This window comes from Ictalurus furcatus, unplaced genomic scaffold, assembly GCF_023375685.1.
Source record: "Ictalurus furcatus strain D&B unplaced genomic scaffold, Billie_1.0 scf6, whole genome shotgun sequence".
Lineage (NCBI taxonomy): Eukaryota > Metazoa > Chordata > Actinopteri > Siluriformes > Ictaluridae > Ictalurus > Ictalurus furcatus.
Window position 1 is genome coordinate 168,810 of NW_026521055.1, and position 17,861 is coordinate 186,670.

Consider the following 17,861-nt stretch of genomic DNA (forward strand, 5'->3'; position numbering starts at 1 on the left):
TCTCCCTCTCTCTCACACACACTTCCCAGAGTAAAGAGTAAAGAGTGTGAGACATCACATCGAGAATGCAATTCCAAATCTGTAACGTGTAATTTTACGCTATCAGAAGGAGGGACACGTTCAATCTCAGTCTTTAATATAGTCCCATAATAGTTTATGGTTTCTGAGGCCCTCATTGTATCTGCATTATTATAACGTATTGCACTGGGGAGCTGTTTACCAAACAGTCAGTAAACCCTGCTGGAAGTGTCTTTTTATTTTATTTTTATTTATTTATTTATTTTTGCCCCCTATCACTTTCTGTGCGAGGGTGGATTGAGTGTTTTCAGTCCCGTCTCGGGCTAAACCATCACAGCTCTATTAAAATTCTCATCAAGTCTGAACATTAGAACCCAGCTTCCTTTTTTTTCAAGAACACACTATATCTCCAAAAGTTTGTGGACACCTGACCATCACACATGTACAGTATACGCTTGTTGAACATCCCATATCATGTTTATGCTGCAATGAAGATTCAGTGAACTGCAGGCTGGTGACTGATTTCAGCACCAAGGACAGCACCAGCTGAGGCCTGAGTCACTATGAGAGCCTGAGAGAAACAAGTCTCTCTCTATTTCTTTCTCTTTCTGACTGTCTGATTGTCTTTCCATCTCTCTCTTGATCGGTCTTTGTCTCACTCTCTGTGTATGTGTGTCTCACTGTCGTCTCTATCTTCGGTCTCTCACTTTCTGTCTGTCATTCTCTCTCACTTTCTTTCTGTCTGTCATTCTCTCTCACTTTCTATTCTCCCTCACTTTCTTTCTGTCTGACTGCCTTTCTGTCTCTATTGATCTGTGCCCCCCTCTCTCTCTCTCTCTCTCTCTCTCTCTCTCTCTCTCTCTCTCTCTCTGGGAGTGCGTGCGTGGGGAGGACAGAGCGCGGTTCTGAGACAAAATCTTTTCAAAATGTTTGGTAAACAGAGCAAATGATGTACTGCACACAATCATACACAAAGACCAATCATACTGTATAAAAGACAGATCTATTACAGAGAATCTGCATCTAGTAAGGCACTTGTATGACCATGCGTATGACAACAAGATTGAAATGGGGTTTTTACCATTAGATCAGGAGAAAGCTTTTGACCGGGTCGAACATGTTTTTCTTTTTAACACCCTAAAGGCTTTTGGTTTTGGTGAAAATTTTATCTCAATGATGAGGCTATTATACTCTGAAGCTACATTTATGATAAAAGTGGCCGGTAGCTTAAGTTCTGCTGTGAAGGCTCAGAGGGGTATCAGGCAGGGCTGCCCCCTGTCGGGCCAACTTTACAGCATAATTATTTAACCCCTGCTATATAAGCTTAGGAAAGAATTAACAGGTCTACAAATCGACACTCTAAACTGTCAACAACCCACCAAATTATCCGCATATGCGGATGATATCGCAGTTTTAATTAGAGGTGATGTTAAGGTGGTAAAATACGCTCTGGAGTGTTATGGAAGAGCTTCATCTGCAAAAGTCAACTGGCATAAGAGCGATGTGGTGTGGTCAAGCTGTTAAAAGTCCATCACTTCCTGGCATCATGGACTCTATCAAATATCAACAGATATTAAATGAAAACCTGACTGCCTCTGCCAGAAAGATTAAAATGGGCTGTGGTTGGATCTTCCAGCAGGACAATGATCCAAAACATACATCAAAATCAACACACAAATGGTTTACTGACCACAAAATCAACAAATGAATAAAACACCACAGAGTTGTTCTAGGAAAATATATTTACTGATGGGGTGGCATGTTCTTCAGCTCAACGTGGAGTTAACAGCACATCCCAAAGTGTTTTATTCCACTTTCAACACAGCAGCTTGGCAGCACTAACAATTTGTTAAAAAAAATTAATAAAAATCAGCCGTAACATTAAAACCACCTGACTAATGTGCAGGTCCTCCTTGTGCCGCTAAAACAGCTCTTACTCGTCGAGCCATGGACGCCACAAGACCTCTGAAGGTGTGCTGTGGTTTCTGGCACCAAGACCATAGTTCCTTTAAGTCCTGTAAGATGCAAGGTGGGCCTCCATGGATCAGACTTGTTTGTCCAGAACATCCCACAGATGCTCAGTTGTATTGAGATCTGGGGAATTTGGTGGCAGTCAACTCCTTGAACTCTGTCATGTTCCTCAAACCATTCCTGAACCATTTTTTGTAGTGTGTCAGGGAACATTATTCCGCTGAAGGAGACCACTGCCATTAGGGAATTTTGTTGCCATGAAGAGGTGTACGTGGTCTGCAACAGTGTTTGGTAAGTGGTACTTGTAAAAGTATATTAACATCCACACAAAAGCCAGGACCCAAAGTTTTCCAGCAGAACATTGCCCAGAACATCACATTGCTTCTGCCAGCTTTTGCTCCCCACTTGCATCAGTGAGCCTTGGGTGCCCTTGACCCTGTCACCAGTTCACCAGTTGTCCTTCCACGGGCCACTTTTGGTAGGTACAAGACCTGCCGTTTTGGCAATGCTCAGACCCAGTTATCTAGACGTCATAGTTTGTCCCTTATCGAAGTTGCTTAGATCCTTACACTTGCCCATTTTTCCCCAACCGTTCGCTTGGTGCCTGATATACCCCACCCCTTCACTGGTGCTGTTGTAATGAGATAATCAAAGTTCTTCACTTCACCTGTCAGTGGTTTTACTGTTGTAGCTGATCGGTGAATAGTTGCATTTAATGTTGTAGAATGAAAACACATTCCTGTTCTCACTTGTGTTAGCATGTTGTAACAGCTGTTCTTCCCTCACCTATTTTGTGGTGTGTTTATTTATTTATTTTTATTTATTTATTTTATTTAAAAAAAACAAAACTTTTTTTTTTATATATAAAACAAAGGAAAAAATGCTGCTTGTCATGTTACCGATAGGGCCACAAAAATGTCCTCTGTGCTGATGTCTTGGCTGTATCTGAAAACTTGTAGCTTTACCCCTGACTTTTACTGTGTTGACACTGGAGATTCCTTTCAGAAATGCTCCATTAATGTCTCCTAACATAAACCCACTAGGACTAAGATGATTTATGCATTGTAGCACCAAACAAAGATTTCAGTCACTTTTCTGTCTGTAAATTGTCCATCACTGTGTATGGGGCCATAGTCTTGTGTCCTTTATTCATCTCCGTAAATAGTCATCATATTAACCTGTTGACTGGTGTTTATCAGACAGGAGCCTGTGGTTTCCCACTCTGAACGCTGTTCGAGACATGTCGACTTCAGGAGGCCCCACTCCACCCTTCACCACCCTGTCAGTCACCCAACCAGCCAATCACATCACTCCTGTAGAGCTGCACCGACCAGAGAAACGCAACGCCATGAACTAGGCCTACTGGAGGTATGTTTTTCCATCAAATAAAGGACATAACTACTGGGTTTTCCAAAAGTCTCCATACATAAGGACTATGTTTGCCAGTACCAGGTCGGTTGTGCCTTCGTCAGTGGACGTGTACTTCTCGGTTGGTCTGCAACACGTGCAGTCTTTTTGAATTTGTTAATAAGTTTGGAAACTGTGTTGTATGTTTGCTGTGTTCGCCATGTTTCCTGTTAGTCCATCGCAACCTTGCCACAACTTCCTGATCCAGGCATGAGAATGATTTCAATACATTCTTCTCTTGTCAAAAGCGTTCTTAAAGGCTATCTGGGGGGGAAAAAATGAAAATATGAAAAAAAAAAATTTTTTTGGAAGACATTTAGGTAAAAAAAAAAAAAATGTTAATTTCCCCCTTGTATAATTCTGCTTTGTTGCATTGGACGTCTTTGTTTTGTTATATAAGGCGTTGGCTTTATACTCCGTTATAGGCAACTTTGCATAATAACATCAGTGCTTTTTTCCCCTACAGTGAAATGATCGAATGCTTTAATCAGATTGCTGAAGACTCAGAGTGCCGTGTGGTGGTGGTCTCGGGTGCAGGGAAAATCTTCACTGCAGGTACAGCAGTATGTCATTTTTTTTCAGAATTAGAAATATGCTTTAATTTTTATGTGGGTTTGCAGTGCTTTTACTCTCATAGCTGTTCATTATTATAATAAGCAATGGCTCCATGTGCTAAAACCACAACACTAAGTGAAGTTCATTTAACAAGCATCCTTATTCTTTCCTAGTGCAGAATGTATTACACTTCGAGTTTAGTAGTTAATAGTCTTTCTAATTAGGGATGTGCCAGGTATTCGAATACACATTTAACCTTTTGAGGTGCCATTAGTTAAGTCAAGTGGGTTTTTATTGTCATTCCTCTATATAGCTTGTATACACTGGAACAAAGTGACATTCCTTCCAGACCATGATGCAACACAGTTGTGTATTTGCACTTTAACTCACCCAGTCTTGCGTACTGTTCTGTGTGAGACGAGTGCAACACAATAAAAACACAAAACGGCAAATACACAGGACAGTAAATACACAGGACATGGACTGTAACTGTAAGCTACTGTGTAATGTAGCAGCACATGTATTGCAGCAATACTGGCAGCAGAAATAGTTCTCTAGTATAAAGTGACTGATGCAGCTAAGTAAAGTCTTACTGGGTTAGTGCGGTGTGCAGTGGTATGAGTCTTACTGGGTGAGGTGTTTGACTAGCCCAGGTGAGCACTGTAATCTGACTGTCTCAGGGAAGAAACTGTTGCAGAGTCTGCTGCTGGTGGCACGGACGCTCCTGTACCTTCTGCCAGATGGCAGACGGGTGAATGGTCTGTGAAAGGGGTCGTCCACAATACTGGTGGCTTTGTGGATGCACCGGTAGTTGAAGGAGGTGTCGTGGGTAGAGAGACCCGATGATCTTTCCAGGTGTCCTCACAATTCGCTGTAGGGTCTTGCGGTTGGAGGCGGTGCAGTTCCCGTACTACACCGTGAGACAGCTGGTCAGGACGCTCTCGATTGTCCCACTGTCGAAGGAGCATATTATTCGAATATTCAGGTGTCTGGGTATTGATTGTACCCTTTATTGCCATGAAGTCAATGAGAAAATCTGGTCAGGTCTAGCAGAACAGTTACGCCAGACATTGTGTAAGTTATAGGTGTTCATGTGCACTAGGGCTGCACGATTATGGCCAAAATGATAATCCCGATTATTTTCATCAATATTGAGATCTCGATTATTTATCACGATTATTAATTGATTTTAGTGACATTTTTTTATCGCACTTTCACATTTAAGTTTTCTCATGCCACAATATAACACACAAGTAGGCATGAGAACTTGAGCTGGTCAATTATGACAGAATTTAGGAACATAGTGTGAGCCATGACATTAATTTATCTTCTGATAAACTAAATGTAATATTTTCAGTTCATTTTACAGACTGTATGCAAAAAACAACCGTTAACCTGTTTGAAGTCTGCTCCTCTTAAATATATTTAAAGCTACACTATTAGACATTTCCACTGTCATGGTTCTGGGCTGGAGTCAGTTCTCGAACCGCTCTGTGTGTATTGTGTAGATATCTGAATAATCTCATATAGGATGTGATTGGGTGAGTTCATTTACCCGTCAGATGCAAAGCGCTTTAGTTTAATGGCGTTCATTAGGGATGCTCCGATCAGGATATTTACAGCTGAAACCGATCCAGATACAAATCTTTTTTATTTAAGCTTTAATCAGGAGTTCTGTCATAAACAGTTAAATGTAATCTCTCTGCTCATGGTCACTGTTAACTGAATAAAATAATAGCAATGAGAAATACTGTTGGTTAATTGATAAATATACAGCATAAAATATTTATTTTAAAATATCTTGAACAATAAAGAGTCCTAATTAAGAGTAGACTAACACAAAAATGATCCATATTAGGAAAAAGGCTAATAGCTTTCTAAGGAAATAGTGATCTAAGGTTAAGGTCAAACTGATATTAAATGCAACCCATAGTAATTAAACATTATTTCATTTCTCATTTTATTTATATTTTATGAAGTTATTATAATATCTATTTTTTTATATATATTAAATTATTTATTTATAACTAAGCACATTTTCTGTCTTTACATTTTAGTAGTTTTATTTTTGTTTCAGTTTTAGATCGTTTCCCCAGTACAGTGTCCATGTCTGCTGATAATATTGTGTTTTGGGGGGATAAATCAAAACATGGAAACTGGAGTTGACTTTTCTAGTGATATCTGGCAACTGTGAGTGTAAGCGGAGTGAATTAGAGTTAGTGAAGGAGAGCGGCAGTGTACTGTATGTTTACAGACGGAACAGTTCTACTCTTGATTATGATTGGTGAGGAATTATTTAATAAAGAAGTCTGAATTAAACCCACCTTGTAACGTTATTATTAATTTACTCCGCCCGAAGCCGCTGTGTCTACACGAGCAGGTGAAAGTTCGGGTCATTTTGCGGGATCAATAAAAGATGGCGGTTGTGAGATCGGACAGTTGAGAGAAGCAGATGATGTAGAGTCACTTCATCATAATGGCTTCTTTGCAGTATTTCCACACTTGTACAGTGGACTGAGGAGATGAAAAGCAGTGTGAAAGTAACTGTTGCGCGGTGTAGATGTATTTTGGACTTCCTGTAGTTTTTATTCCGTTTGTATTATACAACTCCGAACAGGTCACTTGCACCGGTGTGAATAAATATTTATTCACAGTCGCACAAAGTACTTTTCAGTCACAGATGTGAGTGAAATAGTTGCACCGTAGAGCCCCGAGTTTATCTGCAAAGTTTTTTTCCCACTCAGCGTGATTAGGTTTAATGTCCCCGACAACCTCTGAAGTGCTATTTAGCATCGGGCTAATTTCATGATTTCCCCTCGCTCTGGAGCTCGAAGCGAAGCTAGCAACTCGAGGGCTAAAATGCTAATTCCGTTTCGGGGTTTTGGCACTACAAAATGACGTCATCCCGGCGCCACTCTATGGTGATTGGCTGTAGTGTAGGAGCCGCTTGATTTGATCTGCAGTGGAGTTTTCTGTGAGCGGAGGACGGAATTTAAATGTCAATATCGCAGTCGATCATGTTCATTTAATCGTGGGCAGTCAAAATCGTAATCGCGATCGATATTCCATTAATTGTGCAGCCCTAATCTGCACTAAAGAAGTTTCGGGAGCAAGCAGTTCACATTTTCAACTATGAAGTCTGCAGGACAGACAAGTGCTACAGTGCATTTACAATAGCTCTCAGTATAGCTCCATTCAAATATTCAGCAACAATGGACACATCAGGCACCTTGGATTTGCAGATTGAGCTCATTTTAAACCAGACACTAGAGAGAGACATTAGCTGAGAGACATGAGGTCATTTCCAGTAAGGGAACATAGTGAGTATCGATGCTCCCTGGTTTTTGTGGTGCGTTGTGGGATTTTTTAGGGAGCAAACGTTCCAGTGCACTGGAAGGATTTTGCAATTGAGACAACACTTAAAATGGCTGACTCCCTGGTCTCTTGAACCCATACCCTAAACCCAACAGGAAGTCAGCATTTTGATTTTTCTCTTCATTTTTTCCTCCGTTTTTTGCCATTTCCAGGCCTCGTACTTTAACGTACTCCTCCTAGAGCTTTCATCAGATCGGCATCACGTTCGGTCAGTCTCATCTACAGGCATTGACGATGCTAAATTGCGAAGCTTTTGAATTTTTGCTGCTCGCCGTGGGCGTGGCGCTCTCACAAATTTAGAAGTTTCACCATGAAAAAGGAAGTTGTTATAACTCAAACATAGAATGTCCAATCTAGGGATGTCACGATACCAAAAATCTAGTAGTCGGTACTGATACCAGCAAAAATACACGATACTCAATACCACTTTGTGTATAAATAAATAATACTTTTAACTCCTTTATTTAAACACTTGAGCATTATAAAAAACAACAGTCACATAATATAAAAAGCAATTACAAAATAGATATATAATAAATATGTAGGCATAAAATGTCTTTTCTTTGAGATGTTCTGAAATGAGGTCTGGTTTCGGTGTATAGTTTGGGGATCTCTGTATACATGAAGTAATTTTTGCCTGGTATCTGGGGTTGAACCGCTGAAGCAGAGGGAGGGGGAGGGGGAGAGGGAGAGGGAGGGGAGCAATCACATTTTAGCCCAGAACCTTTAGCTTGCCTTTGCCAGGAGATACAGACTTGGCTTTCAACAAGATAAAGAGCCAAGCATACTTCCAAATGAACACCAAAATGCTTCAAGAAACTCAAAATCAGTGTTATACAATGAGCTTAAAATGTCCTCCATGGTGGCATGGACCAGGACCCCTCGGTCTGCAGCATTACAGGAAGATTTCAGGTTAGACATTATGGGAAGAGTCTCGGTGCTGTTATTGTCTCTGGGGCAGACATCAGTTAACATTGTGACCCTTCCCTGGAGAGAACAGCATTACAATTCTGAAAACAGTTTTTGTAAATAATAATTCACTACTTAAAGCATGTACCCGAGCTCCTGCTACGCAGTAACTAAAACTGTCTGCAACTCACGTGTTACTTCATTCTTTAGTTCCTTCTCTTAAGTGTAGAGCCTCTGTCAGATTGTTTGTTAGTGTCTCTCATAAGAACTTCCCCAGAGTAGGACAACTGGCAAAACATTACTTGTGTATTCAAGCCACAAGCTCCCCCACTGAGAGGGTTTTTAGTACAGGTGGCAACATTGTCACATGTAAAAGGGCATCTTTGAAGCCAGATAATGTAGACCAGCTTGTATTTCTTGCTAGAAACCTCTAGAGCCTGTCATAGGGTGTCATCGACCCCCAACAATGTCCCTGCCCCAGCAACATGTGTTCTTGTTATTGCTCACACTTTTTCTGTTTTCTTCAGCAACTCTGAGCATTTTTCATATTTTTTTTATCCTGGCTGAAGCACTTTTATTTCAATCTATAAGAATAAAATAGTAATAAGTTAAAGATATTAATATTGACAAAGGTGAGAGTTTTGTTTATTTGACAGTGATTTCACATTTCTTGTTTGTATGAAGGTTAAATTCAAAATAATTTTTTTAATTTCTAAATTATTATATAGTTTTATAGGAGGAGGTTTCATAGACTTGGCATTCATTTTACAGAAGTTTGAAGGTACAGACATCTGTTGTGGGTGTCCTTGGCAGTTTTTCTGAGGATTTATATTGTTCTTATCGATATCGGAGTTATATCGTATCGACCGAAATTAAGCAATATATCGTGATCTACATTTTGGCCATATCGTCCAGCCCTACATGAAGGATGACCATGACAGGGAGTTCTCCATTACCTGTCAGTGCAAATTTTCACGGTGCCTTCGTGTCCTGACCTGTTTCTGATTGAGAAAGTGTGGTGCGTTATGAAGCGCAAAAGAGTGCAACCAAGGCCCTGTATAGTTGCGCAGCTGAAGAAATCTATAATGGATGAATGGTAGAAAATCCCGCTTGTTAATAAAAGAAATGGTGATGTTACACAGTGTTAAACAACTTTTTAGGAGTTTGTTGCAGTCATCAGATGTGAAATGAGTGTGAATTCAATTTATTTCTTAAATATTCAAAGTACAACATCAAATAATGTGTTTTCAATATAGTACAGGGTGAATTGAATTTTCAAATGTCTCTTTGGTTTTGGGGTTTGTTTGTTTGTTTTGTTTTTTTTTGCATTTTCCATATTGTCCCAGCCTTTTTGGAATTGGGGTTATAGATAAAGAGAACCCAATTAAACTAATGAGACAAAAATATAATACTTCATCATTTATATATTGAGGGAAATGAACCAATATTACATATCTGTGAGTGGCAAAAGTATGTGAACCCTTGCTTTCAGGATATGGTGTGACCCCCTTGTGCAGCAATAACTGCAACTAAACAGTTCCGGTAACTGTTGATCAGTCCTGCACATCGGCTTGGAGGAATTTTAGCTTCAACTCTGGGATGTTGGTGGGTTTCCTCACATGAACTGCTTCCTTCAGGTCCTTCCACAACATTTCTAGTGGATTAAGGTCAGGACTTTGACTTGAACATTCCAAAACATTCACTTAATTCATTCTACCAAAAATGGTTAAAGAAGAAAAGTGTGTTTAAGGTTGTTTTCTTGCTGCATGACCCACTTTCTCTTGAGATTCAGGCAAATTAACTGCTAATCTTCGAGGTTCTTACTCTATGGTTAGAAGTACAATATTTGTGCCACTCACAGATTTGTAATATTGCATCATTTTCCTCAATAAATAATTGACCAAGTATCATATTTCAGTCTGGTTTGTTTAATTGGGTTCTTGCCTACTTTTAGGACTTGTGTGGAAAATCTGATGTGTTAGGTCATATTTATGCAGAAATATAGAAAACTTTCACATTTCAAGCTCCACTGTATCTGGTGTGCAGTGGCTTTGGTATCATGTACGTGTTGGGAGAAACAGTCTTCTTAGATTCACTCAATTCTGAATGTTCACACTTTAACTGTTCTTCCCCCCAGTTGTATAGTGAATATACAGCTTAATAGAATGATTAAAGATCTAGCAGCAAGGTCGTTTTCCCTATTTGGGGAAAACATTTATTATTAAAGTAGGGTTGAACGAAGTGCATTTCATTTGACTATTTATTGGAATTGTAACAAAATGTTAACTTTATCACTATTAGAAGACCGATTTGTGGTCTTATCCTCATTACAGGCACGGATGCTGATCACAGAGGAGAGCCTGATGACCACGATCGTCCGCACACTCGATGATCACCTGAGACATCCAGACCAGCAGGGACGATTTCAGTTTGAACTCTACAGTGCACAAAAGGTCTTTAAATTCCGCAGGGTCCAGAGTCTTATAGAAGACCTCAAGTACGGCTGGAAAAAAGCAGAATGTGTTACACTGTCTGTCAGAGAATATCATTATTAATGATAATTAATAGCTAATCATTCTCATTAAACTTTTTTTTTTTTTAAACTCAGATATGTCCTGATTAGCCGTCCAACAGAGTGGACCGACAAGCTCAGGGAGAAGTTTCTGGAAGGACTTGATGCTTTCTTGGAGCTGCTCAAGTGCATGCAGTGTGTTTACGTGTGTTTGTATAAGCCATGTTAACTTGCAGTTATAGATGTAATAATCATGTAGGGGGGGAAATATAGCCATGTTCTTTAATATCAGTAGTATAATGTGTGTTGGGGATTTGTGATTTCTGCAGGGTATGGACCCAGTAGTACGCGACGTGGACCAAGACATAGAGATGGAACCATTGTGGGTGACAGCCTTCACATTGCAGATGAAGCTCACACACATTCTCAGTGATGCAAGAGTGGTGTGCCAGTGATGTGAGTACTAACACACTCACCAGTACTAGTATATTACAATATGTGCACACTCTACAGGAGTTCTGGTAGTGCGACCATAGCAGCAAATGCACATATTATTCCTGCACAAACTAAAAACAACAAGATCTGTCTGAAGATCACAGGACTTTTGTCTTTGTCATGTCTTTGAGGTGTATGGAAATGATTGGCTCTGAGTAGGGATTTCTTGAAGGTCAAAGTTCTACATGTGGTTGTAAATTTAAATCTATACATGGAAGCCTTCAAATAAGAAGGAAGTATTCGACGTGCAGGAAGTGGACAAAATAACTAACAGTACATGAAAAAGCATCTTGACAAGCACAGCTATTGTGTATGGGTGAATCATTGTGCCAGCTAACAGCATGCAGCCACTATAAAAATGGTCTGAAAATGATCCCTTAATGAGTTTTCAGAAGTAACAGGCAACTGACAGAGCTCCAGTTCGGCTAAATAGTGGGTGTTGTAATTGCAGGTGCATCAGTCCCCAAAATTGGCTTGATGCGTTAGTCGGTGTTCCCGGTGTTACATGGTGTTCGGCCACACAGCGATTACATCACTTGCCCGCTGCGGCATTGCCCCTACTGTCATTTTGCTTTTTTCTAGTAATAAAAATCATTTAGTTCAGTTAGGACGCTGCAATTAAAAACTGAGCGCGTTTGCTCAATTCATCATGAGCCGAAGGGTCAGAGTCGCAGCACAGATCAGATTTCATTCATCACTTGACGAGATTGAGGCGAGCTCACTGATGACGGGATGGCGAAAGATTTAGGTTCAGGAGTTCTAGGTTTAATATAAGCGAGACCTGAAAGGGAGCTGCAAATGGCCTCAGTGCTTTTGGTGTTCACAGTACAGTTGGACTCGAAAGTGGACCCAGTTCTGTTTCTGGAAATTTTAGTGGTGATGAGATCTCTGATCACTTGGTGTTCACACTAACTCTTTTCCCATAGTTTAATAGTGACTATGCCATTCAAGATGGTTGCTTTACACGATACAATCATTTGGCTGAAATGCTATGATTTGGCTGAAACACAGAGCAGTCAAAGCAGATTTAAAGTGAAATACCAGAAGCATTTTTGATGCTCAACCATCAAAATCAGTTTATGCTTTATGCCATAGTACTACTGGTTGATGTGGCTGGTTGGGGTAAAACAAAATGCATGCATACACTACATATATTACCCACTTACTGTATACTGATTTATACTGTAACTATTGTTCCAGTCACTGACAGTTCTGTTAATACTGATGCCTAACAACTTAAGCTCTATAAAATTATTGCTATTACTACAGTGGCTCTATTAGTTAATGTCATGTTGCTAACGAAAATGCTGACATTATTGTAGGACCACATGATCCCAAAGTAAAACATCTGAGTTGTTTTTCTGTTAGGTAACGGAAAACTGTAGCTATACATGTACAGCAACTCTCAAGTTCTTTATCTACTGTATACTGAATATATATGTGTACTGAACACTAACACAGTGGTCTCCTAAATCACCAGGTTTAAACATCATTGACCCTTTTATGGGAGTATCTGGAATGCAGACTCAGTAGATGTCCGTCTCCTTTATCTCTTGAACGGAGGGGTTTTCCTGGTGAAGAATGAAGAACATCCCAACACAATGCACTCAGGACTTGCGTGACTGCATTCCAAGAATTTTTCAAGCTGTTCTGTAGTCAAAGGGCTGCATGTAATCCTTATTAGGTCCTTAAATATTGTACCGATTAATATCGTTACAAGTTTCTTTTTTAACGACACCCTGTATGTGTGCATGTATGTTGTAGCCTGAAGTGATTTCTGACAAGATTTCTAGGTCATATGTAAATATTTATTATATTTATTGCTGGCTGCCTCACCTACGCTAACCTGAATTTCTGAGAGGATATAACGGCAATTTATAATAGCTGCCTTGAGCTAACAGAACAGGAGATCTGAATGCAGTCATAAAACTACTTTTCAGTGGCCAGGTACCTACTCCAACATCTGATGTGTGCATGACCTTGAGTTTATCAATCAAAGACGCACCCTGCAATTTGCCTTTTGCATAAGGACTGTCCATGCTGAGCCTGTTATGTGCTATATATTTGCAGGAGTGGGTGCTAATTGAAGCCTGTAAGAAGTGCCTAACAGTTCTGACTCACTGCCACAGCGGTTTTACTGATGGAGAACAACCCATCACTCTTAGTATGTGTGGACACTCAGTGGACACCATCCGCTGCTGTGTCTCACAACAGAAAGTCAGCATTCACCTACCGGTGTCTAGATTGCCTGCAGGTAGGAGACCGAATGTACCAAGTTTATCAAAAGTGTGTACTTCAGTGTTTCTTGAAATTGAGGATTTTAAACTTAATTTCTGCTTTTTATTTATTTACTTATTTATTTTATTTTATTTTATTTTATTAAGGACTTCATGCTCTCCTTAGCAAGACAGAAGTGACTCGCAGTTTACAGGTATGTATGTTGGTGGTGGTTGGTGTGTGTGAGAATATTTGTACCAACAAATGTGGTGTGTCCTTTTCCACAGTGTGTACTGAGCCCCCGATGGTGATTGAGACCCACTTCGCTGCCTGGTTCTCTGTGCACAGGTGCATGCTGGGATGTGGACGGTAAATGACTACTCATTATCCAATTAGGTATGCTGTAAACAAATGAAATATTTTTAAATCTGTTTGTATTGTTTAGCACCATAAAATGCTAACCTATAAACAACCTCCCCCCCCCCCTTTTAAATTATATATATATATATTTTTGTTTGTTTGTTTGTTTGTTTTTTAACAGGTCAACAACCAATACAATGTGAAGTGATTGATGATGCTCCATGAGTGACCTCATGATGCTCCAGGTTGGCATTTTGTATTTTTTTTGTGTGTATTTGTATTATTTTATATATAGTTATTTATATAATGAAAATGAGAAGAATTTTCTGAGCAATGATTCTGGTGTACTGTGAGCAGGTGGGGGCTTCCATGATGGATCCCAACCACTTTCTGATGATTGTGCTCAGTCGTTTTGAGCTCTTTCATATCGTTAGTTTCAGCCGACTGCAGGAAAAGATACAACATCGAGAACACGGATAAGGTGTGTAATACATGTTTTCAGTAATTGCCTTTTCTGCATTGAGTGGTTCTCACAGTTATGGTAATTTCTGTTCCAGGATGTAATCCAGCAGAACAGCACTTTAATAGAAGAGATGCTCACCTCATATAATGGTTGTGGGTGAGTGCAGACCGTTTTGGAAGCAAATTAAAGACGTGGATAGGGCCGTTTTATTTGTTATGTATATTTGTAATAATACACAGCCAGAAAGGTATGTGTGCGCTAATAATTGTGTGTATTATTTGCTATCTGTGTGTGTCTTAGGTGAGCGGTTTACACCAGGCATTGGGCATGTAGAGACTGTGATGAACTAAAGAGAGAAATCATACATCGGCTTTGTATTCGTCCCATGGCTCACAGTGAGCTGGTCAAGGCCTTGCCTGAAAATGTGAGTAGACGTACTCATGGGAATTATTCAATTAGTTATGGATTTTCTATGTGCTGCTGTCCAGTTATATTATATTATATCGAAAGCCTTCTTATGAAATGTGTTTCAAAGGCTTTCATAAGTCTGTATTTTAGGAGAATAAAGAGACAGGAATGGACAGAGTCCTTGATAGTGTTGCACTGTTTAAGTTGGTGTCTCATTCTCCTTCCAGATGCCTTCCTTCCTTCCTTCCAGATGCTTTTCTACAGAGTAGACAGGAAACTTGATCCATGCATATGAATTCAGAAACCTGCCCTATCCAGTTTCTTTGCTTCGTTTGAGTTTTGTCATATTTCTGTGCCTTTTATTTTAATTTTCAGAGAGAGAGAGATTATTAATTGGTGGTCGGTGGAGCAATCATATTTTAGCCCAGAACCTTTAGCTTGCCTTTGCCAAGGAGGTTCAGACTTGGCTTTCAACAAGATAAAGAGCCAAGCATACTTCCAACATGAACACCAAAAATGCTTCAAGAAACTCAAAATCAGTGTTTTAACAATGAGCTTAAAATGTCCTCCATGGTGCATGGACCAGGACCCCTCGGTCTGCCAGCATTACAGGAAGATTTCAGGTTAGACATTATGGGAAGAGTCTCGGTGCTGTTATTGTCTCTGGGGCAGACATCAGTTAACATTGTGACCCCTTCCCTGGAGAGAACAGCATTACAATTCTGAAAACAGTTTTTGTAAATAATAATTCACTACTTAAAGCATGTACCCGAGCTCCTGCTACGCAGTAACTAAAACTGTCTACAACTCACGTGTTACTTCATTCTTTAGTTCCTTCTCTTAAGTGTAGAGCCTCTGTCAGATTGTGTGATTGATAAAGAAAAGCACATAAATGACAAAATACCAGTTTGAGTGCCTAGTGGTCTAATCAGGAAATCCTCTTTGGAAGCTCAATATATGCACTTAGCCATTTGCATTTTGATTCGGCTGTTAGTGCTGAGGATGTCCTTAAGGTGATGTGCTGCTTTTGGCAGATTTAGTAATTCTCTTTAGTCACATGAGCACTAATGGTTTTTCTAAATTTTTATGTAGTTATTTTGGATACAGGCAGAGGAAGCTCAGCGAAAGCTTAAGAGACAGAATGGAGAGGACCCAGGTAAGCTATTTCTTCAGTGATTATAGTCATATCTGAAAATGATTGGTCAGTTGAATGCAGATTGCTGAAGTGTGAGTGTCTGTGTGTGTCGTAGCCCTGCCTCCATTCTGCCCACTGTTTGCCAGCTTGGTAAACATTCTGCAGTGTGACGTGCTGCTTGGCATGCTGGGAGCTGTGCTGCAGTGGGCTATGGAGCCCAGTGGAGGACACTGGTCTGAGTCCATGCTGCAGAGGGTAAATGTTTGGATTTGTTAAAATGACATGATATAGTGTAGTATATTCAACAAAATTCCACTTGCTATGCTGTGTTCATGAGCATCACTTTTTAATGACTGAGTAGTGTTCACAATTCTGTATGTGTTGTTTGCTACAGGTGCTGCACACTGATAGGCCATGGCTCTGCTGGAGGAGCAGCAACAGCTAGAGAACATTGGGGATGACGATGAAGTTACTTTCAACTTCACCCTCAAAATCTCCCATAAGTTTTGTACATCATCTCACACAATAGAAAGTCTCAAGCCTGTAGTTAGATCTGTGGTTCTTGTATCACAGGTCCCGGTGAAGCCCCCGGCAACACTCCAAGCATCCTGCTCTGTTAGAGAGACCTTGCAGTGCGCGCCTCACTTGGAAGTGCACAAAGACATGATTCGCTGGATCCTTAAAGTGAAATTACATCTGATTATGTTTGCAATTTGCCTTTCTCTCTCTATGCGGCACCTAATATGTCCACCAGGTGGCAGCTTAGCATGTTTTGCAATTCGCTCACTGAAGGTAGGCCGCAACATACAAAAGATGAGCGTTTACCATGAAGTTTAAAGCAGTGCTGCATCATCAAGACCTGTTTGAAATCCAAGCAGTGCAACACCGCTCAAGGTGGCGTGGCCGGTAGGGCAAAGCAGCACCTCTCACCACGGTGAAGCACAAATGCTTCACTGTCACAAAGCGGTTTTGCTGCTGATCATCTGTAGGTGGCCCTAGGGGTGTTTTGATGTGGCTTATTGTGCGTATTACTTAAAAGCTGTATGTCAACATGAATATTTAAATGACATGTAAGGATTGCTTACTACACAAACTGAATTTCCATGCACTGTGATGTGTGCATTTTATTTTCCATATAGTGAAAACTGTCAGGACACCTGCACCAGGCAGAACATGTACATATAAAGGCCATGGTGTAGGCCAAGGCTAATGATGTATTGTAGTATGTACTTTGAAGAGAAACAGGCAAATTAAATGTTAGTAAAAATTGTAATGCATCTTCAGTATTAAGGTATGGTTGTGTGTATATACTTTTTAGTGCACAAATGTGTTCTATTGAACATCTGCTTAATTTTGCAAGACTTTGATTGTGTGTGCATGTAGTTCTAACTAGTTTCTTTTAAAGTATTTTCCTAAATTATGTATCTTTTCTACAACAGATGGTGGTTAGCATTAAAACGATGCGTGAGGGCACAGCTGCTGCACCTCCCTGTGAAGGAACAGGGCACTGTCACAAGGAGGTCAGACTTTGAGCAACTTTCTATTCCACTGACATATTAACCATCACCCTTTAAAAGTGTTGAAGAGCTTAAATCTACCTGTGTGTGTGTGTTGCAGACTGTGTGGGACAAAGACAAAGCAGAGAGAAAAAGGAAAGCTGAACTGTGGCTGGAAAAAGACCATGGCTCAAACATTAGAGAGCCAGAGTCATTTTATCAATAAGTACATAGATCTGCTCACGCAGGATTCAGAGGATCTGGACGCCTCAGCCTCTACATCAGCAGAGCATAGGTACCTAAGCATGCTCGTAGTGACGCAGTGTTCTTAATAAGTCAACTTGTATTGTATTCTCGATATCCAATCAGTACATTTATGTCAGTAAATGCATGCATCAACAGCTCCTTGACTTTGCTGAGCAGTTGTCTGTTCTTTGTCCTAAAAAGTTCTTGCATATAATGGTGTCTTTCACATAACATAAGTAAATTCCCATCCTTAAACTCTTTATCTTGGCATATTCATTTAGAGCATTTTCTGTG

At 40.1% G+C, this 17,861-nt stretch overlaps 1 protein-coding gene across 13 annotated transcripts; it reads left to right on the forward strand.

The window, feature by feature from the left end:
* Positions 1-1,985: 1,985 nt before the first annotated feature.
* On the forward strand, positions 1,986-17,724 carry LOC128604970 (E3 ubiquitin-protein ligase UBR2-like). 13 transcript variants are annotated; one of them, XM_053620088.1, is made up of 7 exons: positions 1,986-3,357; positions 3,863-3,951; positions 10,569-11,203; positions 15,798-15,846; positions 15,941-16,080; positions 17,265-17,345; positions 17,443-17,724. In XM_053620088.1, the coding sequence occupies exons 3-7, from the start codon at positions 11,180-11,182 to the stop codon at positions 17,545-17,547; spliced, it is 399 nt and encodes a 132-aa protein (XP_053476063.1). In that variant the 5' UTR covers positions 1,986-3,357; positions 3,863-3,951; positions 10,569-11,179; the 3' UTR covers positions 17,548-17,724. The 13 variants fall into 13 exon arrangements, 3 of the variants coding, with proteins under 3 accessions (XP_053476063.1, XP_053476062.1, XP_053476065.1); XR_008385416.1 differs by lacking the exon at positions 10,569-11,203; XR_008385413.1 differs by lacking the exons at positions 15,798-15,846; positions 15,941-16,080; positions 17,265-17,345; positions 17,443-17,724 and adding exons at positions 13,313-13,496; positions 13,627-13,673; positions 13,747-14,065.
* The last annotated feature ends 137 nt before the right edge of the window (positions 17,725-17,861 follow it).